This window comes from Dermacentor albipictus, chromosome 1, assembly GCF_038994185.2.
Source record: "Dermacentor albipictus isolate Rhodes 1998 colony chromosome 1, USDA_Dalb.pri_finalv2, whole genome shotgun sequence".
NCBI classification, from domain to species: Eukaryota; Metazoa; Arthropoda; class Arachnida; order Ixodida; family Ixodidae; genus Dermacentor; species Dermacentor albipictus.
The window spans coordinates 502750686-502777537 of record NC_091821.1 but is presented as its reverse complement, the minus strand read 5'-3'; the positions used below and the strand labels follow the sequence as shown (position 1 = coordinate 502777537).

At 49.2% G+C, this 26852-nt stretch overlaps 1 protein-coding gene across 4 annotated transcripts in view; it reads left to right on the top strand.

Moving 5' to 3' along the window:
• The window catches only part of LOC135909338 (ubiquitin carboxyl-terminal hydrolase 11-like), a 227289-nt gene that overhangs the window by 152545 nt on the left and 47892 nt on the right, over positions 1–26852 (top strand). For all 4 annotated transcript variants that reach the window (XM_065441279.2, XM_065441275.2, XM_065441277.1 and 1 more), the window contains exon 13: positions 18367–18497. In XM_065441279.2, coding sequence (XP_065297351.1) covers positions 18367–18497 — 131 coding nt within the window. The remainder of the gene's footprint in view (positions 1–18366; positions 18498–26852) is intronic.

The window sequence follows — 26852 nt, the reverse complement described above, 5'->3', positions numbered from 1 at the left end:
TTAAGCCGCCCCTACCCATATGACCGAAATCACCCATATGACGTCAGTGGGGCGAGCTATCCGATTGGCTGACCAGGGCGCGTGATCGATAATTTTTCCAACTTTATGGTAAACAAATGATCTTCGTAATAGTTGGAATGTTAGTTAATTTGTTTTTATAAAAAGAAAGTCGCATAAAGAGAATGCACAAGAACAATTTTTCAGTACACTTAAGCACTTCCGTCACACAGCAAGTGTCGTCTGCTTGTGTTACAACGTACTCCATTTTGACGAGAGCTCCGCGGTCAGAGTTGGTCTGTCTTTTCGCGAGCACTATGATTTGACTTTGTTGCCTTGTGGACTGCAAACGTAGCAACTGGCAATATGTCAAGCTGCGACATCGTGTCCCTCTGCAAGGCAGCGTACGAGCGAACTGGGTGCTGCGCATCAAACTGCCGCTATACGATAGGCGCCAGGATTTGCGCGTTTGTGGCCGTCACTTTACACCGGAAGATTACTAACGCAATAGCGTTTCGCAAGTCCCGTATTAGGGCAAACATAAGCGCAAGGGGACAGGGTCTGGCCGCTTGACTGTGCCGTAACGGGATGAGCCGAGATGAGCAGAAGGGCACATGTGAATGGTCTGCACGGTGCAGCCACCTGGTGGCATAGAACTCAACCATACACAGTAGCAGCAACGAAGCGTATTCTTCTTTGCTGCCGGTGCGTATTTTTCGCAGGAGTGTAATCATCAACACGTTGTTTTTATAAATGTTTAAAATGTTTTACACTTGGTTAGAGCAATATTAGCGCTTTGTTTGGCTGGTTAAGTGCTGCGCCAACAAGTGTCTGGACCGTGCAGACCGGTCAGGCCGCTCACGTACGTCTCCGCCAAAGTTCCTTCATCAGCTTGAGTTTATGCCTCCAGTCATTTGCCGAAATGACCAGCTTGCCTGTGGTTAACGGAATACCGGACACCTTCGGCACTATGACAGAATGCTCGCAACGCACGCTGCTTCGATAGCTATCGCTTGTGGTCGACAACCAAGCGGCTAGCGGAGAGGTTTCGCGCGGGTGGGGGCGGGCTTTAAAACAAACGGAAGTGGACGATGTGACGTCACATTGTGACGCAGGACCAGTGAAGGCGGAGCTTAGCCCCGCTCGCTCGGCGAACGAGTTGAGGAAAAGCGTGGCTGGGGAGGAGGGTAACTTCTAATCGCTTGTAGCTCCATTAATACGTAACGCTTCACTTAAATTGTGTTGTGAATGTTCTACTTAAGCTGTACCCTACGCGTCTACAAAATTTGTCCGAACCGTTTCAGGGGCCCTTTAAAAGTATTAAAGTCAAATCCCTGACTCAGCGGCCATTGAACATAATGTGTTTTGTATCCGCATAAACCGTACCAGCTTATTGCGTATGTATCGGTTAACACGTAGTGTTTCCACTTTTTGTTGCACAAACACGGCGGTGCGTCGTCCCCGTTGGGCGGCCCAGCAGAACAACAAGCCTCAGAGATCATAACGACGGCCTCCAAGTGCCCTGTGCCTTTGCGCTTGAAGCCACATCAACATCAATATTATTTCGACACCGTGCCCGAGAGCATTGCGGCATCATTGCGTTGCGGCATGGCTCACGTCATGCTGAAGCTCGGATAAAACAAGACGCCGGGTGCTCAGCATAGAAGAAAAATTAGACATCATTTGTGCTATCGAACTTGACACGAAAAAGTCGGTGCTGGCATGCGACAGGGATCTACTGTTGACTACGAGCCATTGGCCCACCTAGGCTGTGCCCCTAAGGCAGATCGCGTTCAAGATAAAGGCTGCGCAACCTTGCGCGGCTGATGTACAACACCCCCCTGCCTCCCTCCCCAGTGCCACGTGCACAACGGAATACGGCGTGCTTCCCCCCCCCCCCCGCTTTCCCTCTCCTCTTTGCACACGCGAGATTGAGCCGCGATCATCGGCTCACCGTGGCTCGCTTTCACTCACGCACACAGCGTACGGTGCATGACGATGATGTTATCACGAGACAAATCTGGTACGGCCATATCGCAAGCAAAACGTGTAGCAACTGCCAGAAAAGGTCAACCCAGGGTGCCTCCACCTACCGTCCTCCTCCGCAATGCTTTGCCTCGTTTCTCCTTCCTAACTTCACCCATCACCTAGACTTTCTTTTAGGTTGCTTTGCCTCGTGCTCCCTCGTACTTTCGCTAGCTCAGAGCCTGCACCGATAACCTTTGAGACGGCATGTCATGAACTTCAGCACTCCAGCAATGGACAGACACAATTAAGATATGATAAAGAACATTTACCTAAAATAAATATATTGAGAAAAAACAGCAGACTACCTTGACACACTATAAACACAATACATACACGAGACACTCCAGAAACTAGCTATACAGATAAAAAGAAACAAGTGCTCAACTAGATATTGTTCCTCCGCTCAACTAATCAACACAACGTCACGAGCAAACGAACGTTCTGACCGTCGCCAGTTGCGTTGTACTTCAGCCCAGTGTGGCAAATGACGTTGGCCTGTGTGGTTCCCACGTTGCGTGGGCGTCAACCTCCGACGAGAGCGATGAGGTTGTAGCCTTCCGCAGACACCCGCGTGGCACAGGACGCAGTCTGGGCCAGTCGGCTGTTGTGCTGCTGATGTGGCCAGGCAGTTTCTTTCGTGGCACGAGATAGCAACTGGTTACGGCAGCGTGGGGTTGGATCGGGGTCGCGGAACACAGCCACAGTGACGCAGTCGAGGCTCAGGAGCTAGAGTTGTCGCTGGTCAACTCCCTAACATCCCCTCTCCGGTTTGTGATCCCCGAAGCTGCTGCCTACCGTCTCCAGAGCACAGCTGGAGATGCCACTGTCTTGCTTCTCAACCACATCAGCAATGCCACGTCATCTCCGCCTGCGGCTCCTTTTTCATAATTTATTCTTTTTTTGCGCCTCACATGCTTCTCGCCTGCGGGTCCCTTCTCCGTTTCGTCGATTGCCGTTTTTGTCTTTTTCACATTGTCATTGTGGGGATGCGCGACCCTCGCGCCTCCCCTGATGTTTTTCCCGCATAGCGCGTCTCCTGTAGTGCGGCTTCGCCGCGCACGCGGCGGTCGGAGTGGTACAGGCGCAGTGCGAGAGATGGCGCTAGTGTTGCTGCTGCGGGGTTACTTGGGTGCGGGAGAGACAAGGTGCTCTCTCTTGGGTTCGAGACAGCAAGCGGGACGGACGTGCCGTGCCGCACGTGCAGCGACTCTCTTTCCCGGCGGGTTGGCGCACGGCGGGGATGTCTCCCGCGTGCGCGCCGACCCATGCTTTTGCGAGGCTGCCTCGCGTGGCCGCCCTTGAACGCGCCACGATTCGCGTGACCATACACGCGAACGACCAGGCGTTGGGATCCAGCATGGGGCGAACATATTCGCTCGCGAGGTCGCGGTGAGTCGGACTTCTAGATTTGTCACGCGCCCATCGGCATGTTTTGTGGATAGCAACTCGGCTAGCAGGCACTGATGTATGAAAGGTGCAATAAATGCCCTTGTGATTGTTTGCACTACTGTGTTGTCGTTCCTTTGTCCCAAGAGTACGGGAGGAAAATCCCACAGACCCCACATCATACAGGTCCTGCCAGTGACTCATGACATAGGCCTCATTTCAAGAGCTTTTTTGCAATAAAAACTGCTCATTGCATGCTTGTCACACCAGGTTCGAAATGAATGATCATAATGCCACTCCATATATCCACTGTTCGTACATCACCCCACAGCACCAAACGATTAATCTCTTCACTGCACTTAAACACAACTCTCTGCACTGCAAAAGTGCAATTTACACTGCTTGTTGTCTTGTGAATTAACGTCCGAACCTAAGTAAATCTACTAAAAAAGTCGGCACCCGTATTTTCTCTCCCTTTAATATTTTAAACATGTAAACAGCACTCTTGCAAAGCGAGGCTCCATCTCATTACTCTTTCGCTTGTTAACTGAGCCTTACTCAAGAATTATGTCCCCACTCGCCCTTTTGTTACCATTCTTTGGCACACATCACAAGACCCTGCGTATCTCTTCACGTCACTCCGGATTCCGGTCCAAAAGACCTTTTCTGTAATCCTTGCTAGGGTGTTTTATACGCCCTAGTGACCAGCCATGTCACTGTCATGTCCTAGTCCCATCACTGTTTCCCTAAAGGCCTTAGGCACAATGAACTGCTGAGCCTCTCTGCCCGAGCTGAATACGCATGTTCTATATAAAATACCATTGTGCATAACAAACTCAAACGTAGTGCAGCTTCTTTTCCTTTTCACTAATTCTCCTATCTTCTTGTGGCACTATCTGACTGACTCGTCCTTGTCTTGTTCCTCAATGAAATCAGCAGGTATGATTCTTAACCATTGAATTGCAGGTAACTTCAGGGCTGACATGGGTGCCTTGCTCTGGGTTTAGGCTCTGGTTCGTACGGCTGACGATATAACCGGGCGACGTACCCCAGTTTCCGCTTCTCGTGAATTATTGATGTACAGCTGTTGCCTGCTCACTTCTTGACGGGGTTGTTCACCACAGTCAGTCATCTCTCTTACTGCAATAGCTGTACTTCTCTTCTAGCTCCAATCTGGATCACCCACTCACCATACTCCAGATACATTTCCTAGAATTAGATCATATAATGGCTCTTCAAAGCATTTTGCCTTAAGCCACCTGGTATAATACGACATGGAGACTTGGATACAGGCTTCAGGTAGGTACCTCACTGTGTTGTCAGCCAAGGTAACTTGCATTAGCACTCCTGTCAGATCTTCGTCACGTACCAGGCTCCTCTTTACTAAAACTGTATTTGTGCCACTATCTCTTAGCACCATTACCCGTTGTACATGAACCTCCTTCTACAACGAAGAAGACGAAGAAGAGGACGAAGAAGACGAGTTCTTGATCAGCTGCTAGTCCTGCTTTGCTCTGGTTTTTTGGTTAAATTTGTGCGTACCAACGCCCCCGTGGTGGGTACAATATCAAAAGCAATGACGGACGTTCCGCCTCTTCGGCCGCCAAGGTTGGGGGCTGGCCTTCAAGCTGCAAGTCGGTCTGCTGCGCTCGACCACCTCAACGCGACTCTGCCAAGGTCATTGAGCTGCTCAGACATTGACGACATGGATTCTGACGGCGGATATACCGAGGTCACAAATCGTCGGTTGAAGAGGAAACTTCATAGGACATCATGCATGAGTGAGCTTAACTACAATAAGCCGCCCACACAGCAAGTGTACACAATCGCCTACATACACATCGCTGCTACAGGCAACCTCAATTCCCTCAATAGGCAAACTCTCACTGCCTATCTCGAGAGGCTGGCTCCAGGGCAAATCAGAGAGGTCCGAAATAATCCCAGAAGAAACATACTTACTGTTGATGTGACTACACGAACCATCCTCGACACTTTGAAAGCTGTAACTGAGCTAGGAAATATACTTGTCTGCTCATTCATCATACATGGAGGCAGCACCACCGCCGGTGTTATCTACGATGTCGATACAGATATTGATAATGACGATCTCCCAACACTAATCTCCTCAACTGTCCATATCACAGACATACACTGTTTTGGACGGTCGAGGTGCATAAAACTCATTTTTGAGGGAGAGACCTTACCAACACATGTAAAAGTGGGTTATGTGCGACATCCTGTCCGTCCATACATCCCTAGGCCCTTGCAGTGCCATAAATGCCAGAAAATCGGGCATGTAAGTGCTGTGTGCGTGAACAAGATGACATGTCCGCGCTGTGGTGGTGATCACGATGAGTTGATGTGTGCTGGCTCTGCCTTGAAGTGCCCTAACTGCGATGGACCGCACGAGGCAACGTTGAAGGACTGTCCAAAATTAAAGGCTGAAATGTCCGTGCTAAGGAAAATGGTACGAGATCTATCTACGCACAGAGAAGCGGCTACCAAGGTCCACCACTGCCAGAGGCGCTCACGTAATCGCAGAAGGAGATCAGCATCGACAGCAGGACAACCTGTGCTTCAGGAAAAGTCGTCGCGCGCTCCTGCTAGTCCTCAAACGTCAGAGCCACCTTTAACCACGTCTACTCTTCTGAACACCAAGGACACTACTATGTGGCCCTCCCTGCCATCTCGGAGTACAGAAGTGCAGCCGGAACGCCAGCGTGAACATGAACCTTCATTGTCGGATGGGCAAATCAAGGCAATGCTTGCACAGTTGATTCGTTCCTTGCGAATGCTGCTCATCGGAATTAAGACGCCCGTTGCCACGGCTGCAGTGCGAATTCTCGACGCACTAGAACCAGTGCTTGCTGCTGTATAAAAGCTAGTAAACGCCATGGCATCATCAACTTCAAGGTTGTCACTACAGGAAAGGATAAGCGGTTCCGTAATATTCCAGTGGAACGCACGAGGTCTACGGGGTCGCCTGGGATATTTTAAACAGAAAGTGCTCAAGCATCGGTTCCCAGTTATCGTAATAGGCGAGCCGAATATGACATCGCCATTTAGACTCTCTAGATATGAACAATTCGCGTCTGGGACAACTGGAAATACTAGCAAAGTTTTACTATGTGTGCGATGTGACCTCACGTATTCGCTAAACCAAGTTCCGGTGCATAGCAGCAACGAGTATGTCTCTATAACACTGAAGCTAAAGCGCCGGATAATATCGATCATCGGTGGCTATATTTCTCCCAGGGGAAGATTCGACTCTGGACACCTGAAACTTGTTCTTGACTCTTGCCAAGGACCTCATATTATTGTAGGCGATTTCAACGCGCACCACCATCTTTGGGGTAGTAGGATCACAAATCTTCGAGGAAGACAACTTCTTAACTTTACAAGCAGCAATGATCTTGACATCCCGAACGATGGCTCACCAACATTTCTTCGTGGCACAACGTACAGCAGCTGCCTCGATTTAGCTATCGCTTCACGATGCCTTTCGTCTTCTGCTGCCTGGTGCACAGATGCTGAAACGTATGGTAGTGATCACCTACCTACTTATGTACAACTGAGATGGTTTACAAGACTTCCAAGTTCTCATACGCGACGCACTGACTGGGATGCTTTTCAGAACAAGCTAGAAGAATCCTGCAACTGTGTAATTTCACCGAAAGAGATTGAAGAGCGCATCATAGCAGCAATGCACGCAACAACACTCGTCATCCAAACACCAAATTCAAGAACATCCTTTGACATTATATATGAAGAGCTGCGGGCAGTCCGACGTCGCGCCGAGAGAAAATACAGGCGAACTAAATTGATATCAGACTTGAGGACGGCACGCCGTGTGCAAAAGAAAATTCAAAGATACTTAGACAAGCTCGACAGACAACGTTGGAGGTCCTTTTGCACCAGCCTGGACCCAAGAAAACCGTTGTCCACAATATGGCATGTTGTACGAGCACTACCATCCCCTCCACAACAGCTATGTCCCTTCCGAGCTTTGGCTATCATCCAGATGCGCAGTGAGAAGGAAATCGCGGAAGATTTCTGCATACACCTCTCTGGATCTACAACATCAATGGCTTCAGTGCACACGATCGTCTAGACCTCCCATTCACACCGCAAGAGCTACGTGCAGCGATTTCCTCTTCAAGGCACTCGAGTGCGCCTAGTACTGATGGCATTACCTATTCTACCTTGCGCCATCTAGGCCTTCGAGCGACTGAGGAGCTCCTGGCTTTATACAAACTTTCTTGGTCCTCGGGAACTGTGCCAGCACACTGGAAGGCAAGCAAAATCGTGGCATTATTGAAACCAGGCAAGACACCCCATGCTATGCTTTCCTACAGACCTGAGGCGCTTGCCAGTTGCATAGGTAAAACCATGGAACGTATGGTTTTGACGCGCCTGGAGTGGTTTTTGGAGAAACGTGATATATATCCAGACGCAATGACAGGTTTCCAAAAGGGTAGGTCATCAATCGACAGCTTCATTGACCTAGTAACATCTGTTGAACATCAGAAAATTCGCCGTCGAATAAGGGCTGCTTTCTTTCTAGATATCAATGGTGCTTTTGACAACGTTCTTCATGATGCAATTTTAAATGCCCTAGAAGAATGTGGCGTCGGGGGACGTATGCATCAGTGGAGAGCCAGTTATCTTCAAGAGAGAACAATGTTCATGACAACTCCAGACGGTGAAACAAAAAACCACCCAGTCTATCGTGGATTGCCTCAAGGAGGTGTATTGAGCCCAACCTTATTTAATATCGTTCTCATTGGACTGGTCAAAGAACACGCAGGCACAGTCTCAGTCTGTGTACGCAGACGACATCTGTATATGGACCACGAGCTTAACGCGCTTGCAAGTGCAAACGAAGCTGCAGCGCGCGGTGTTGATAACGTTGACATACCTAAACAGTCGCGGACTGCAGCTCTCACCGGAAAAAAGTGTGTCCATGGCATTTACACGGAAGTCAACGGCCTGCTACCTTGTTATGATTGATGGGACGATTATACCTTCAGTAACCCACTACAAGTTTCTCGGAGTCATCATTGACTGTGACTTATGTTGGTCGAAGCACCTGTCTGGATTAAGAAAAAAGCTAGACAGCTTTACTCAGATCATTCGACATATGTCTGGAAAATCATGGGGCCCATCCAAGTCATCTCTTCTGCAGCTCTACCAGGCACTTTTTGTTGGCTACTTCCGCTACAGTGCGCCTGTACTTTCTCGGATTTGTACAACTGCTGTACGCACACTTGAAAGTGCTCAGGCTCGCGCATTGAGAATTTGCCTAGGACTACCACGATGTGTGTCTACTTGGGGCACGATTGCAGAGGCACGTGCGTGCCCAGCTCGAGTTTATCTGCAACATGAGCCATTGCGAGTGCATCTAAGGCTACTGACCAGACATAGGAATCATCCACTCACGAACTTCACAAGCGTACGGTCTGTGTCTGCCTACTCAGAAGCCGTGTTGTTGCAGCAAGACTTATTGTCATCGGACTTCCAACCGTATGACATACCCCAAGTTCCGCTCTGGACGATGGCGAAGCCTACGGTGAGACTCTCAATCCCTGGAATAACGAAGAAGTCGAAGATGCCGCTTGCTGGGCTCAAGCATTTCGCGCTATCATACATTGCTTACATGTATGGATATTACGAACATGTTTTTACAGATGGTTCTGCGACACAGACCTCTTCTGCGGTGGCCTACACGGTGCCAGGAATGGGGATCGCACAACGATTCAAGATAGGACACAGGACGTCGTCTACAGCAGCTGAGTTGACCGGAGTTCGAGAAGCAGTTCGCTGCATACTGCAACAGAGTCTCATGAAGTGGACAGTGTTCTGTGACTCAAAACCAGCACTGCAACTCATCAGCAATTATATGAGTGACAGAACCGCATATAGTCCTCTAGTTTATCACATCATGTTTCTACTTGCCGAGGCGTCTCACTCCGGGCATACCATCGGGCTGCAGTGGATTCCTGGCCATTGTGGAATAGCTGGAAACGAACAGGCTGACACGGAAGCAAGAAAGGCGCACACTGACGGAACTACTGTAAAAATTCATTTTTCCCGGTATGACATTAACGCCTTGCTTCATACCTCCCTTAAAACTTCTACGGCACGACATTGGGACAACCCCGAACATCGACAAGAGCGCCTTCATAGACCTGACGCTGCATTACAATTCCGGCTTCCACTTTGGTTGCGGAGAAGCCAAGAAACACTCATTCATCGATTACGGCTGGGTGTGGCATACACCCACCGATACCTTCACAAGATTGGACAAGCACGGGACCCTGAATGTAGCGTCTGTCACACTCTCGAGACAATAGCTCACGTACTTTGTGTGTGCCCTCAATATGCGGCCGAACGAAGAACACTCAAATCTACAGTTGACAGCTTGGACTCCCACCCCTTTTCAGAAGAAAAGCTTTTGGGCGCATGGAGGAGTGTTCACTGTGGCCAACGTGCCATAAGATCATTTTTGAACTTTTTAAGTGAGACTGGTCTAGACGATCGCCTCTAGAAGCTGTGAGACGTGCAGTCAGTGTGAAATGTGTTTTCGCAATAACTTTTTGGGACAATATTACTTTCTGTATGGACAAGATTACTCTTACGTGCATTGCGTCTACAGTGTGCATCCGCATATCGGACAACGTGTATATAGTATCTCATTGTACCATGTCAGGATTGGGGGCTCAATCCCTTCGTCCGTGGTCCTTTGCCAAGATTGGAGTACGGCATGAATTCGAAGGTAGCTGGCCCATGCCGTCGTCCAACTTATTTACGCTGAGATCGTTGATGAAGTGAAGAACTGCTTCTCATCGAGAACGAGGAAAAAGGGGTTTATTTACAGAAATTAACTCAGTCTAACATGACTGTTTGAGAAAAAGAGTATTAGTCCAACAGGACTGCATGAGAGAAGTGACTCAGTCTAACATGACTGCTCAAGAGAAGTGTCCAACATTCGCACAACCACAGTTTTTATACACTCGATCCGCCGGTCCTACGACGCGGCGGCTGTTCGTTTACACATCACCAACTCGCTGCTGCTCTGAAGACCAGTTTACAGACACAAAGGCACACACATTCCGTACACAGAGGCAACCGCACGGGGTGCCGTTCCGGGAAACTGTCGTTGTCGATCGCGCGTCGCTCATTGTTCCGAGCCACTCCGAACCGTGAGAAGCAAAAAAATAAGCCGTTCCCGCGGCAGCTTGACCAGGCGGGTCAAATCAGCTCCGCGTGGAATCATTGTCCACACATCGAACTCGTCCCGTCACAATGTCGAAGGGGCTGGAGGGAGGCGGCGGATTCCAGCGCAAAGGTCGCTTCTTTGAATGCCTCGCAGCTGCAGCGACGGAGAGGGGGAGGTGCGCGTCTTGCACCCCTTGTCGTAATCGGGTGGCAAGGTGGCAATCTTGTTGCGCAACTCGCCGTTCTTGACAGCGCCTCCATGGCCCGAAAAGTCTCGACTGTCTAGCGCTGACAACCGCTAGGCAGGAAGAGAACGGCTGCTGGTCAGGGGGGGGATTGATGTCTTGGCTCGCAGCGACCACCTGTGCATTGATGTCACCGCCCCAAAACATCCAACAAGGACAGGCAACTGCAAAATGAACCCCACAACACGGCTCTGCGCCGAGATGACGTGCATTGGCTCTCACTTTAAACTCGCTAGGCTTCAAAAAAAAAAACAACAACATAAGTGCAGAAGCAAACAAAAAATGCTGCATTTCGCTATGCCAATTTCTGAAGCAAATTCCTGCTGACAAATTCAGCAATCATGGAGGGAATCCCGCTAAATGAGAGGGGATCTTCTTCGCTTAATAAAATTAACACTAGTAACCCTAAAATTTAGGCGGGACCCCCAAACGCAGAATTCAAATTAGCCTGCTCAAACCATCCGCATTGCTATGCAACTTTCCCTTCTTATATCTAACGGAGAAGTTGTACTCTTGGAGAGTGAGGCTCCATCGGAGCAAGCGGCCGTTTTTGTGTGACATTTGATTGAGCCACGTCAGAGGACAGTGGTCGGTCTCGAAGATGAACTTCGCTCCGTACAAGTAACACGACAACTTCTGGGCGGCCCAAACCAAACAAGCGCATTCCTTCTCTGAAGCGCTGTAGGCTTCCTCTCTTACATTTAGTTTACGGCTGGCGTAGAGGATAGGATGCTCCTCGTTATCGTCGCCGACTTGACTAAGTACCACGCCCATACCTCTGTCGCTTGCGTCGCATTGAACTATGAATTCCTTTGTGTAGTCTGGCGCGCGAAGCACAGGGCGAGAAACCAATAGCGTTTTCAATCTTTGGAAAGCGTTCTCTTTGTCCTTATCCCAGTGTACGTTACTCGGTGCTCCCTTTCGGAGGGCGTCTGTTAATGGACTTGCCAATTGCGAGTAATTCGGAATGTACCGTTGATAGTACCCCACAAGTCCCAAAAATGAACGAAGGTCCGTTTTCGGGCGCGGCTGAGAAAATTCTCCAATCGTACCTATTTTCAGCTCAGCCGGCCGTCTCATGTCCTGACCGACAACATGGCCCAGATAAGTAACCTGCGAACAACCAAACCTACACTTTTCCGCTTTCATCGTTAAGTCGACTTTAAACGTACGAAGCCTCGCATTCTTGTCGTAATAGAATTTGGCGTTCCTTTGAGCTATTTCCATGTTCTTTCCGACTAGTTCTCGGGTTGCGCTTAGCCGTTCCAGTAAATTTAGCACGTATTCAACCACGGTTGGACTCTCCCCTCTTTCCTCCCACATCTCTCTTAACATTCTCAGTGGAGAACGGAGTGTCCTCCCATACACTAGTTCTGCTGGTGAGAACCCTGTCGCTTCATGTGGAACCGTTCGCAAAGCAAACAAAGTTGCCGGCAGACAGTTCTCCCAGTCCTCCTTGTGCTCGTAACAGAGCGCACGCAAAACTCGCTTAAGCACCGAATGCCACCTCTCTACACTGTTTGACTGAGGGTGATAGACAGAACTATGTATTAACTTTACCCCGCACTTTTGCAAGAATGTGGAAGTCAGTGCGCTCGTGAATACTGACCCTTGATCTGCCTGAATTTCGGCTGGAAACCCAACTCGTGCAAACACTGTCAAAAGCGCGTCTACTACTTCGGTGGAGCTGAGCTCTTTCAAAGGGATTGCTTCTGGAAACTTGGTAGCCGGACACAGCATGGTAAACAAGTACCTGTAGCCTGATTTTGTTTTTGGAAGAGGCCCTACCGTGTCTATTACAAGCCGTCTGAAAGGCTCTGTTATTAAGGGCACTACCTTCAGTGGAGCTTTCCAAGTCTCTCCTGGTTTACCAGGACGCTGGCAGGCGTCGCATGATCTTACAAAGTTTTCTACATCTTTGAAACAGCCAGGCCAGTAGTATTCCATAAGCAATCTTTCCTTTGATTTGTTTATGCCTAGGTGGCCGGACCACCCATTTCCATGACAAAGACTCAAAACGTCCTCCCTATACTTAGTAGGTATGACTAACTGATCTAAAATCTTACCCTTTCGATCTCTGTAATGCCGATACAACAATCCTCCTCTCTCATGTATCGTTACGTTGCGCCTAGCAATGCCTTCTTTAGCTGTGTCACGTAATTTAGCTAAGCTCTCATCATTCTTGTGCTCGGCTGCCAGTGACTCTCTATCCACGCGTAAGAGTTGATCAAAGTTCTTTGAGGCCGGTGATAATAATGACCCTGTCTCGCTTGTGAGCGCGTCTGCTTGCTCTTCCTGCAGGCTAGAACTCTTACACTCTAGTGCTACGCTCTCATTGAGCTGGTCAACTGGCAGGCTCTCCTCAACTGTTCTTTTGTCCCTCGGGCCTAGCTCGGATTCGGGTATTAAAGCTATCCCCTTTTCTGTTTCAGCTGGAGGAGCTTGAGCATTTTCAGCCGAAAGCGCCGCGATCTTACGAGCTTGGCCTCGGGTCAATGCCTGTACTATGCCCTCTCCCAGTTTGAGCCCTCTGTCGCGCAGTAACTGATTCGAACGATTCGAAAAGATGTAGGGATACTGCAGTGACAAAAATTTGGAAACTGCAGCCTCAGTCTCTAGCTCCCCGAATGGTCCACTGATTTTGACTTTGGCCATGGGCAGACACACGCTGTGTTCTTCTACAACCTGTTTTATCCACGCTACTTCTCCGGTGAAGTCCTCTACCATCACGTAAGACGGATGGACAATGTCCAGCGTGGCGGCACTGTCTCTTAGCACTCGGCATGGTTTTCCATTAACTTGCAGGTTGTGGAGATACGGACTTAAAAGTTCCATATTCTCATCTTTTTCCTCCACGTAGGAAAAAACTACGCTAGACTTCTCGCAGTTTACAGCTATATGTCCCAGTTTGTGGCATTTGTAACAGCGAATTGGTCTAAAAGATCCGAACTTTCTTTTCTGTTCTTGTGCGGTTTCTCCGTTAAGTTTCTCCTCGCTCTTTTCTGCGGGCTTTTCCGCCATGTCTACAGGCTCGGATCGTCTAGTTTGCGCACCCTTTTTGAACGGAAATGGTTTCCGCGGTCCATTTCGACCGTCCCAGTTTCCCTCCTCGGCGTTCAACTTTCTACGGGTTGCGTACTCTTCGGCTAATTCAGCCGCCCTTTCCACAGTGTTTACATTACCTCTGTCTTGCACCCACAGTTTCACAGCTTGGGGGATGGTTTTGTAAAACTGCTCTAGACACATGCATTCAATGATCATGTCTCTGCTGTCGTACGCTTCCGCGCTTTTAAGCCACTCGACTAGGTTGGCCTTTAAGCTATACGCAAACTCCGGATAGCCCTCGCTATCTTTCTTGCCTGAGCTCCTAAACCTTTGCCGAAAAGCTTCGGCTGAAAGGCGGTATTTCTTCAGGAGACTAGCCTTAACTTTTGCATAATCATATGCATCCTGCACACTCAATCTGGCGATTACTTCCGCCGCCTCACACGGCAACATAGACAGCAACCGCTGTGGCCATGTACTCGGGCCGAAGTTCATCTTTTCGCAAGTCCTTTCAAAATTGCTTAGGAACAAGCCTATGTCGGTCCCGACCTCAAATGGCTTTAATAGCCTGTCCATGCGGTACGATTCTGCCTCACTTGATCGTCCCAGAGCGCCTTCACTTCCTTGAGACATCTCCAAACGTTTGCTTTCAAGTTCCAGTTGCATTTTTCTTAACTCGCGATCTTTATCGCGTTCCTCTCTCTCTTGTTCTTTTCTCTCTCGTTCTTCTCTCTTTTTCAGAAGTTCAAACCCCATTTCAATTTCTTCCTCACTGGCCTTTTCGGAAATTAGCTCCAATAATTCCGATTTGAGCATTTCCTTGCGTACATCTAGGCCCAGTTCCTCACCAACAATCAACAACTCGTCTCTCAGCAGTGTCCTTAATTCCATGACTGCTGCTTTACTGCCTTGATTCTGCTCTCTAAATCTAGCTAGGAAAACACTACCTAGCTAACACACAACAATCTAGCTTCCCTACTGTTCTAAACAGAACAACCACAAAATGAAGCCTAGAGAGTCAAAGCAAAAACCAAGCACCCACCGCAGATACAGCACCATGTCGCAAAGTCCATCTCACCGCTGTCAGCCAGTTGTCAGGATTGGGGGCTCAATCCCTTCGTCCGTGGTCCTTTGCCAAGATTGGAGTACGGCATGAATTCGAAGGTAGCTGGCCCATGCCGTCGTCCAACTTATTTACGCTGAGATCGTTGATGAAGTGAAGAACTGCTTCTCATCGAGAACGAGGAAAAAGGGGTTTATTTACAGAAATTAACTCAGTCTAACATGACTGTTTGAGAAAAAGAGTATTAGTCCAACAGGACTGCATGAGAGAAGTGACTCAGTCTAACATGACTGCTCAAGAGAAGTGTCCAACATTCGCACAACCACAGTTTTTATACACTCGATCCGCCGGTCCTACGACGCGGCGGCTGTTCGTTTACACATCACCAACTCGCTGCTGCTCTGAAGACCAGTTTACAGACACAAAGGCACACACATTCCGTACACAGAGGCAACCGCACGGGGTGCCGTTCCGGGAAACTGTCGTTGTCGATCGCGCGTCGCTCATTGTTCCGAGCCACTCCGAACCGTGAGAAGCACAAAAATAAGCCGTTCCCGCGGCAGCTTGACCAGGCGGGTCAAATCAGCTCCGCGTGGAATCATTGTCCACACATCGAACTCGTCCCGTCACAATGTCGAAGGGGCTGGAGGGAGGCGGCGGATTCCAGCGCAAAGGTCGCTTCTTTGAATGCCTCGCAGCTGCAGCGACGGAGAGGGGGAGGTGCGCGTCTTGCACCCCTTGTCGTAATCGGGTGGCAAGGTGGCAATCTTGTTGCGCAACTCGCCGTTCTTGACAACCATAACATAATCACCCGCCACCTACCTTGCCCTGTATTTCCCACTTCCCCTTTCCCCAGTGAGGAGTAGCAGGCTAGAGACACGCTCTCCAGGCCGACCTCTCCTCCTTTCTGTTCATTAAAATTTACTTCTCCTCCGCCTTCTACAACAGGTAGAGCTTGTTCCTTTGGGTGTCCTTCCTTCCGCTTTTCCCTCAGGACCTGTTGGCTATCTTGAGCCTGGTTCACCTCTGCATAGTTCGGTTGCAAGGCGGTTTCTCCACACTTGCCTATTACGCATGCTGTTTTTTGTCATGTGCCATACCTACACTCATTCGCACAGTGACTCTTTCTATTGCATAATTGACATACTATTTGTTGGCAGGAGCGGCTGTCCTCTGCTTGGCAGTTAATGATGCGGTGCCCGGTACGATTATACAGAGGAAACACCTTATCTAGGGTGGGCGCACGGTTTCCTGAGGCTCGTATTTTTCCTCGTCTACTTTCCCGCTGGCTAGGTCCTTTTTCCCTCTTCCTAAGTTTCTCAGCCCCTGTGCCTCCAAAAATTGATCGTGTTCGGCTAGATTGTTGAGTGAATTGAACTTTCTTTTAGGGAGACACCCAGATTAGGGCTACAGCAAGCTAAGAATTGCTCACTGACCATGCAATCACGAACCCTCGCATAAGTCTTCGCGACATCGGCCATTACCACCCACCAGTCAAAATAATTTCACAGGCTGCACGCTAATTGCTTTCCCATTTTTGCGTCTTCTGGCTTGCAGTTTCAGAATTACTCGTGAAAACCTTCCGCTGTAAGTCAGAATCTTTCTAGTAGTGCTTTCTTAACGTTGTCATAGTCTAGGGAGTTGGAGGCAGTCATCCTCCCAAAGGCACTCAGTGCCTCGCCTACCAGGCAAAGACTTAGGGTTGTGACCCATTCGCTCCTGTCCCTGCCTTGTCCGAGGGCTATCCTTTCGAACCAGTGCAAGTATGCATCCAAGTCGTCATGCTTTTCATCGAATGGTGCCATTAGCTTATGCGGACAGATTTGTTGGCTTTTGGAGACTGCGAGCCGGAGGACACTGACGCCACACTCTCGTCATCGCGGTCACCCTCTGTTGCTTGTGCCAATCTCAGTTAGAGTTCTTAAATTTCCTTCACCCTATCGTGCGATTCCCACGCTTCCGCATGTTTGGCCTCTCATTCTTTTTGGTGGACCTTTCTCTGTTTTTCAATATACCTCAGGGCTTTATCCTTCGAAAAATCCAACTCTTTCACTAAGGCTAGAGTCTTCTCCCTATCCATTTCTGGATCACAAAAAAATTTGTGACAAGGCAGGAAAAATTAATTCTGGCAAGCTCGCCAATAGTCACGAATTTCAATGCTCCAGCAGTGGACAGAGACTCATTTCAAATATGTTAAAGAACATTTATCTAAAAAGAATGTAACGAGAAAAAACAAACAAGCTACAAACTACTCTGGCACACTAAAAGCACTATACACACACGAGACACTCCAAAAACTAGCTATACAGATAAAAAGAAACAAGTGCTCAACTGCATATTGTTCCTCCACTCAACTAATGAACACGATGTCACGAGCAAACGAACGTTCTGACCGTCGCCATTCGTGTCGTACTCCGGTCCAACGTCCGACACAGCGTGGGCGTCGACCTCTGACGAGAGCGATGAGGTTGTAGTCTTCCGCAGACACCGACGCAGTCTGGGCCAGTCGGCTGTTGTGCTGCTGATGTGGCCAGGCAGTTTCTTTCGTGGCACGAGATAGCAACTGGTTACGGCAGCGTGGGGTTGGATCGGGGTCGCGGAACACAGCCACAGTGACGCAGTCGAGGCTCAGGAGCTAGAGTTGTCGCTGGTCAACTCCCTAACATCCCCTCTCCGGTTTGTGATCCCCGAAGCTGCTGCCTACCGTCTCCAGAGCACAGCTGGAGATGCCACTGTCTTGCTTCTCAACCACATCAGCAATGCCACGTCATCTCCGCCTGCGGCTCCTTTTTCATAATTTATTCTTTTTTTGCGCCTCACATGCTTCTCGCCTGCGGGTCCCTTCTCCGTTTCGTTGACTGCTGTTTTTGTCTTTTTCACATTGTCATACAGGTCTAGCTGGTGACTCATGACACGGCAGATGCCTGCTTTAAATCCCTAGTGAACTTTTTTCAGCAGCACGAAGCCACAGAAGGATTTTAAAGGTCAGGTCAGATGACATAATTTGTGGCTGCTTGCTGATTTGCTCAAAAGGGCAAAATATCTATCACAGGCTGGATGAAAAGAGTACCCAAGATCACAGTTTTCTGTTAAGTTCAGCTATAAATGCTTTTTATGTCATTTCCCCCCTATTGTAAGCCTACTTCACTTATTGTTTTGAAGTAAGATATGTGGATGCACCTAGTCGTGTTTCCAATTATTCTTCTGATATGATGAACAAAATTTCATCCCTTCGAGTTCGTCTTAAAGCGAGTCTACTGTATTTTGCACAAACTCTTTCACATGGCTACGATTGTGACGTGCGGTCGAACACGTTTCTGGTGATTCTGATTCGAATTGCTTGTTGTTAATTGTCCAAACCTGGTGGGTACATCTGTGTTGCAGGCTGGTGACGGTACCCCTAGTGTTCAGCCAGGAGGGTGGCCAGCCTTGGCGGGCACCAACTCTGGTGCGAGTGCCTTGTCACTGTCCTGCTAGCCATCTGTACACAGCTGCTGCTGCCCACCTTCCACCTGGTGAGTGGTGAATGGTCCCGGTGTTGGCCCGCGGTGCTGCCACTGTCCAGCTTTGCTTTTGCCCTTAGAGTCTAATATGAATTTGCCAAAGGAAATTCTAGTTTACTGAGATCACCATAAGGGTCAGGCATGTGTATGCTGACCAGCGAAGTTTGAATTAGCCGGAGTCGTGTAATAACTTGAACCAGAGTTCAAAGTGTTATGATGTCACTGTGATAAAAATAACCATGTGCAGAACAGCATGGCGATCCTGCTAACGCTCGCCGTCTCTCACAGTGACCGCTTATTTAATAGGCAGAATAGAAACCGAACTAGCTTGCACTTAGAATGCTAAGAAAGTGCTGAAACACAGGCGCTGTGACTGAGTGCCAGTCCGCTGTTAAATGACAGTTTCTGCTTCTTTCATGCATTATGAGAGCACTCTGTGTTATGTGCAAAAATGTGCATTAGAGGGTAATATATATAGTGCAGGATGTAGAAGTGATAGAGAGGGTAAAGTGCAGTGATCATAGGTTAGTGAGAACTAGGATTCACCTCAATTTGAAGAGAGAGAAAGTAAAATTAGTCGAGAAGAAACAGGCCAATCGAGATGCAGTAAAGGTGCAAGCAGACATATTCAGGCTCGTACTTGGAAACAAATATGCAGCCTTAGAACACAGAGATGAAGATGACGTAGAGGTAATTAATGAAGCCGTAACTAGGCTAGCTTCAGAGGCAGCAATTGAAGTCAGAGGCAAGGCAACAAAGCAGCCAGTAGGCAAGCTCTCCCAAGTAACAAAGGACCTAATAAACAAGCGACAAAGAATGAAATTGTCCAACTCAAGAGATAAGATAGAATTCGCGGAACTGTCAAAACTGATCAACAAGGCAAAAATAATGATGTGCTTCCTGTTGCCAGTTTTTGTTGTGTCCCCTCTGGTTGAATTTATTTTTTTATGGTCCAAGTGCAATAAGATCCTATTGCGGACTGCACACTTTGTGCTTTAGGTGCGAGTGAAAATGTGCGAGGGTTAAAAAAAAGATGGTGGCTTCACTAGGGCTGCCTTCCCACGAAAGAGTGGGAGGGGAGCTTGCTCGTGATAATTTGATCAAGCGCATGCGAGGCGGAGGTGTAATTTGGCGCGCATCTCAAGTTCTGGCATGCATCTCAGCCATGGCTGCACATGGCTGTAATCGCGGCTAGGCGCATACGCAGCTGTGCACCCTGTTTTAGAGGGGATCTAGCGTATGTGCAAAGAGTGGACTTGCATAGACGGTGTGGCATCATGCAAGTTGTCTTCCAGCGCACGTAGTATTGAAGGTTGTGTAATCTCCAGTTTCGGTGACCCATTAGAGCGAGGGGCAGAAAAAGCATTCGCTCCCTGCTGCCGGCGCTTTTCATGATAGCATTGTCTCAGTGCGGGCGGCGCTATCGGCTGTGGGGGCGAAGTGCACGTGAAATTGTGGCTGGCTTTGCTTAATTTGTGCAGTAAAACCTTGTTAATTCGGATTTCACAGGACCCTAAAGGATGTCTGAATTAACCGAATGTCGAATTATCGATGGTATCAAGAAAACAAAGAAACGCTTACTACGTCAACACACTTTTATTTGCTGAATGAATCGTCAAATTCTGTTTCGATTTTGCTTGAAAGCAGTTTGGAAGCTGCAGTTCTCGTCACCTCGTGACCGATGAGGAGAACTGATGGCGAGCGGCGGAGGCCTCGAGATTTCCTTCGCAGTGCGGCCGCGGCGCGTGTCTTAATCTGACACATACTTTTCACTACTGCCTACGCATGCCCATTATTTTTTCGCCAGGTCGCCACCCATCACAATGTTGACTCATTCTCAACAGCTTCACATTGAGTAAAAAGGAAACTACTGTTGTTGCAACTGCTGCGGACAAAACCGTGGCTGCCGTTGAAGCGATCATGGACTGTGACCTTGCGGTTCTGAAGGCATGCTGCCGATGCACACATTGAGTCAAAATTAAACCATCATTCACTGCAACTGTGTACGAAATTGCGGCCGCTATCGACACGATCACTGATGGCGACTATGCAGTGATGAAGGCAAGTGGCCAACGTGGTGCTCTGCGTGGTGGTAAACGCAAGAATAAAGGCTTTAAAGGTGCAAATAGGCACGAACTGTTCTGCCTTTGCTGTCATTCACGTACGCTTTTTGCTGATGACTATGGTGTTGCGAACTCCTCCACTTTGTTTTGGTGGATGCTAACGCCATTTTGGTCTTTCATGTTGCACATTCGCTCGGCACTCACCGAGCTCCGAGTGTTCTCTGAATTAACCGATTTGCGGCCAAATACGTCCGAATTAATGAGAGTTTCATCGCATTAAATAATACATATTCCTGCTGGGACCACAGGACGAGTCTAACTTATCCGATTTTCCGAAATAATGAGGGTCGAATGAACAAGGTTTTGCTGTACCACCGATCTGAAGATATCGGAGACATGGGATTAAACCACATTATTTGTGGCCAACTCCCAAATTAATCAAAGTGAGTTGTTTTCTCAGTCAAATTTGCTTTTTTTTATTACCTGAAAAAAATCGATTGATGACCACGCTTATATGCATAAAAGATCAAATATCAGTACAAGGAAATTTCAATATAACCAAGCAAATTGCCGATGTTACCTACTTTGTTATATCGAGATTTAACTGTATATGTGGTAGTTCTTTTTGAAATATGAATATCAATAGCTGTGCGTATTATTCAATTCACATTTTGAACTTTAAATATTTTCCCACCCTTAGTAATATGTTACAGTCTATGCTTGTTACAACGGACCAGCATAGAACAGACTTTCGGATATAACAGACCATATTTCAGCCTTAGTTTGTTCTACCTCCTTTATTAAAGGGACACTAAAGGCAAATATTAAGTCAAGCTTAAGTGATAGATTAGTGCTCGAGATACTCTAAGGCTCCAATATTGTCACGATCGGAGCCTTAATAATTGAGAAATTGAGGTAAATGCAGGGCACGGTTAGAAACTCCCTCGGGACATTCAAGCACTTGCCCAATGACGAAAGCACTCCTTGGTTAAATTCTGTCACTAGTACTCAACCAACCATTGCAAAAAACATCCTTGTATAGTACTATAAGACAAAATAAAATGCTACTTATGCAGCGCTGTCTCATTCTTTCGAAAAAAGAACTTATTGAATGTGGGGTTCTCCTCCTGTACTCTTGGGACAAAGGAACAACACAGCAGTGCAAACAATCACAAGGGCATTTTTTGCACCTTAGATCAACGCCTGCTAGCCGAGTTGCTATCCACAAAACATGCCGATGGGCACGCGACAAATCTAGAAGTCCGACTCACCGCGACCGGAAGCGAGCGAATATGTTCGCCCCATGCTGGATCGCAACTCCTGGTCGTTCGCGTATATAGTCGCACGAATCGTGGCGCGTTCGAAGGCAGCCACGCGAGACGGTCTCGTCGAAGCGTCGGTCGGCGCGCGGCACGGCACGTCCGTCCCGCTTGCTTCCCGTACACCCAAGAGAGCAAGCGCCTTCCTTTCGGTGCCCAGGTAACCTCGCCTGTCGGCGGCGTTAGCAGCGCAACACGCGCGCCATCTCTTGCAGTGCGCTTCAACCACATCGACCGCCGTGGGCGTCACGCAGGCCACGCGGCGAAGCGGGAGTACAGGAGACGTGCTATGCGGGAAAAACATCATGGGACGCGCGAGTCGCGCATCCCCACATCCCCCCAATCTTAAATCACTTCTTATTCCGGCGAAACATGTCACACGGTCTAACATCAAGGTAGTGCATGCAACAGTGGCTGCGCTGAGGAAATGTCCACACGCTATCCATAGCATGTGAGCTGACTGTCCTTGGGTACACCGCTGGCATCTGCCGGTCACAGCAGCAGCTTTGCAGACTCAACGGCACAATTCCAGGCCAGGACTCCGGAGACGACGACGCAGTAGTCGGTACGAGCAAGCGTCGCTCGCGCCGACGCGCCCTGCTGGGAGGAGCCGCCATAGCTGTTGGTGACCGCCAGCTCTTTTGTCCGCCGCTGAGGGTTGTGAGCTGGATGCAGGAGGCCGCTGAAGTCGCTGCGCCGAACTGGCCACAGCATCACCATCGCCCGGGTGGCTCGATCGTAGTCCGGGGCAGGAGCGCAGACGATGTGCAGGTGACGGCAAACCAGGGGTGATTTCGTTCACACTGCGTACACTCAACACACTCGGCAAACACTAAAGTAGTGCAAGGCAGAGGAATTATGCATGCGCATTGCCCACGTGGTACGATGTTCAACTTGGCTAGCAAACGATCGGGCAGCTACTCAGATGCTAAGTTCACGTGAACGAAGCTCGCTTTCTTGAGTCGAACGAGTAATTTCAATTTGGCGAGGCTAAATAGAATGAGGGAAGCAAATTGCAACACCTCAGCGCCACGGTCCACCAGGTTGTGTCCCTCCACGTGCGACAGGCAGCTTCGTAAAGCCTTAGGCCTAAAGCGTCGCTACCCTGACAACAACCGGCATCCAAAAACAACACCCAAAATGAGCGCAAAACAGGCAGCCACGAGGAGACGTCAGCTCTGTGAGGTGCTCCTACTCCGCTCGGTGCGCACAGCATCTGAGTTGACGGCGCCCACCGTCCCAGACGGTGTCAGAGCGCCCGGTGCCAGGCCGCAATACCAGTCAGCCCGTAGTGGCACCTGTGGCTCGTGGCCACCCGGCTCCCAGAGCCGCGACTTCATCAGAGTCAAAAAGATAGAAGAAGCTATTTACATAAGAAATTAGGACCACCCACGAGGCTTCCGTACTTGCTCGCTTCAGGCTTGCCAATATGCTCCGCGGCGCTGTGCCTCGCTCTCCCACGATGCAGACCACGTGGCTCTCGTACCGACGAATGTCATAAAAAAAAAAACACTTGTGAAAAGGCTTAGCATGTTTTTCATGTTCAAACACACTGCAGCCACCGTCGCCTCGCTCAAGAAAGCACGGCGCCAACGCTAGCGATCAAAATCCACGCTAGGCCTACGCTTCGGTTCAAACAATGGTCTCGAACGAAGCAACACTGTTAAAACTATTGTCCGATGCCCCAAGAGCTCCACGTTGGGCACCAGATGTGGGGTTCTCCTCCGGTACTCTTGGGACAAAGGAACGACAACACAGTAGCGCAAACAATCACAAGGGCATTTTTTGCACCTCTCTTAGATCAATGCCTGCTAGCCGAGTTGCTATCCACAAAACATGCCGATGGGCGCGCGACAAATCTAGAAGTCCGACTCACTGCAACCGGAAGCGGGCGAATATGTTCGCCCTATGCTGGATCCCAACGCCTGCTCGTTCGCGTGTATAGTCACGCGAATCGTGGCGCGTTCGAAGGCGGCCACGCGAGGCGGTCTCGCTGTAGCATCGGACGGCGCGCGGCACGGCACGTCCGTCCCGCTTGCTTCCCGAACCCCAAAGAGAGCAACCGCCTTCCTTTCGGCGCTCAGGTAACCTCGCCTGTCGGCGGCGTTAGCAGCGCAACACTCGCGCCATCTCTCGCACTGCGCTTCAACCACATCGACAGCCGTGGGCGCCACGCAGGCCACGCGGCGACGCGGGAGTACAGGAGACGTGCTATGTGGGAAAAACATCGGGGGACGCTCGAGTCGCGCATCCCCACATGAAATTGCCCTTGACAGTGACGCAGGCGGTCGAAAGGTCTCATTTTCGCTCGACTCTGCACCGCCTACGTTTTTGTGTTTCAATAGTTTTGTTATCGTGTAGTGCTGTGCTGGTTTTGCTGGCACGCGAAACTCTCACAAACTGCAAGTAGCAGAGCATTCAACTTCCATGTGGTGTCGTGGGATGCCCGAACAGGCTACGCCACTTGACCAAAAAGGCAGTTGCAGCGGTGAATCCACCGCTCTGTCTTGGCTCGGTACCACCATCTGTCGGGCGGGGTTTTACATAGTGACAGCAGGAAAGCGTGGTGATGACCTGTGCAACGTTACCACTTGCCTGGTTGGGTGGTGGGAGATTTGAATTTCAAAATAGGCATTCGGACCCTTCGGATGCAATTCTCTCTTACAGTGTGTCTTTTCTTGGCACGAAACAAGCATTTTGACATTTCTGGAATGGTATTTAAACAGTCTACGTCGACTTAGTATTTACCTTTAGTGTCCCTTTAAAAGGCCCCTCACCGGGCCTGGCCATTTTGAGCTGTCAAGCGAAGAGCGTACAATGTGCAATAACGATTGTGTTTGCAAAGTATTACATCGGTGTGCATCGCGGAAAGATCTGATGTTTCAAACTGAAGGCTGTTTTCCCTTCTCCTCGCAGCTGCTGCGCTCCAAGCTGGAGGATAACGTACACGTGCTAGTGCGCCTACGTACACACTGCAGCCACTGCACTTATCTTGCTTAATTTGCTATTGCAATAGATCCTTCCCCTTTCGGGTGAAACTGAGTCTTTTTTTGCTTGTTTTTTACTTTGGAAGTTTGTCACTCACTCTTTACAATAAAGTTGTTAAACATCGTGACGTAAGTTTAGGAAGTGAGGCGTTTTGGATATTACAGACTTTGGATAAAACGAACGTTTATTGTTGAATTATAAAGGTCTGTCGTAACGAGAGTCAACTGTATGAGTTAACTGCAGTCAGCGGGTTTTAGTTGCTGACAAGCAGGCCAAATTGCTCGCAGTTTGTACATTTCCATGCAGACTGCCACACTAATGCAGTGATAGTGCTGCCAGCTGTAGCTTGATCTCATAACGAATAGTGTAATTCTTTTACAGCGTGTGGGTTCTCACACCCGTGCTCTTGGGACAAATGAATGACAACACAGTAGTGCAAACAATCACAAAGGCATTTCTTGCACCTTTCATAGATCAATGCCTGCTAGCCGGCTGCTATCCACAAAACATGCCGATGGGCGCGCAACAAATCTAGAAGTCTGACTCACCGCGACCGGATAACGAGCGAATATGTTCGCCCCATGCTGTATCCCAACGCCTGGTCGTTCGCACGTATGGTCACGCGAACGGTGGCGCGTTCGAAGGCGGCCACACAAGACGGGTCTCGCAGAAGCATGGATCGGCGCCCGCGCGGGACGTCTGCCGCGCTCGCCGGTCCGCAACCCAAGAGCGCGAGCTTTCTCCTTTCCGCTCTCAACTAATCCCACCGGAGGAGACGTTAGCAGCGCAACACTCGCGCCATCTCTCATACTGCGCCTCAACCAGATCGACTGCCATGGACATCACGCAGTCCACCCGGCGAAGCCGGATTGCAGGGAAAGGGAGCTATGCGGGAAAAACATGTCAGGGGACGCGCGAGAGTCGCGCATCCCCACAAGCGTGAGGTGTTATAGGCTCATTCCAATTGCTGTTTCTGTTGGCGATGTTGTCCGCCACCACTGGTGTGCGATGCAGCTAAGCCAGGAATGAGAAAAAAATTATCCAGTTCCCCCCTCAGGACCTAACCCGGGCCCTCTGGTTGGGAGTCAGCTACTCTGCTACTGCACCATGCCAGCACTTGCTAGTCACTTCCGAAACATGTCTTATACACATGTCCTAGCATGCAAGGAGTCGTGCAATGCGTGATGCACGCCGTGATGCACGCCGCGTAGCATCGATATGTGCACACTTTGCATTGCAGTTGCATATTATTACATCAGGTGGTACGGCATGTAGCGGTTGCATAGGTAACATTGCAAGGTAGGTAGAGAAGTTTTGAGGAAGAAAAAGAAGATTAAGGAGATGTACACAACAATGTTTCGCTGGAAAGCATGTGTAGCATACCTGAATAAATCAAGCAGGCTAGGTGATATGTGAACGGCTCATTTCATAGTGGAAGCCAATTAATCATCGTCATGATTAGCAGCAGCAGCAGAGCAGCATTGTATTGTACCACTTGTGACGAGGTGTCAGACGTGCTTCGCGTAGCGTTGGAATGTATAAACTTTGCATTTCAGTTTCAGTGTCTTCCACCAGGTGTGACAACATGAAGCAGTTGCATCATATTGTCCCACATGTCAAGGGATGTAACAAGTGTGCTCTGTAGTCTCGGTAACTATGTTTGCTCTTTGGTACACATTATGGCACCTCCTCGCAAAGTACGAACTGCTGCTGAAGAAGTGAATCGTAAAGCTATGTGTGCAGCTGCAAACAAACAATGTCGCGCTCAGCAAGCCACTGCGCAGAGAACAGCACAAACCTTAGCTTGCTGTTGACACCGGGCGGACATTTCAGTCTGTTCTCGTGATAATGACACACTGACTTCACTGCGAAGACCCTCAAGTGCAGGCTGCTGAAAATGGTGCTCCTATGGAGCCACTCCTCCAGCTTATGCTGTGACTGTGCTGCGAATGCCGCGCAGGCCTGTGAACATTTTAGTGTATTATATCATCTGCTTT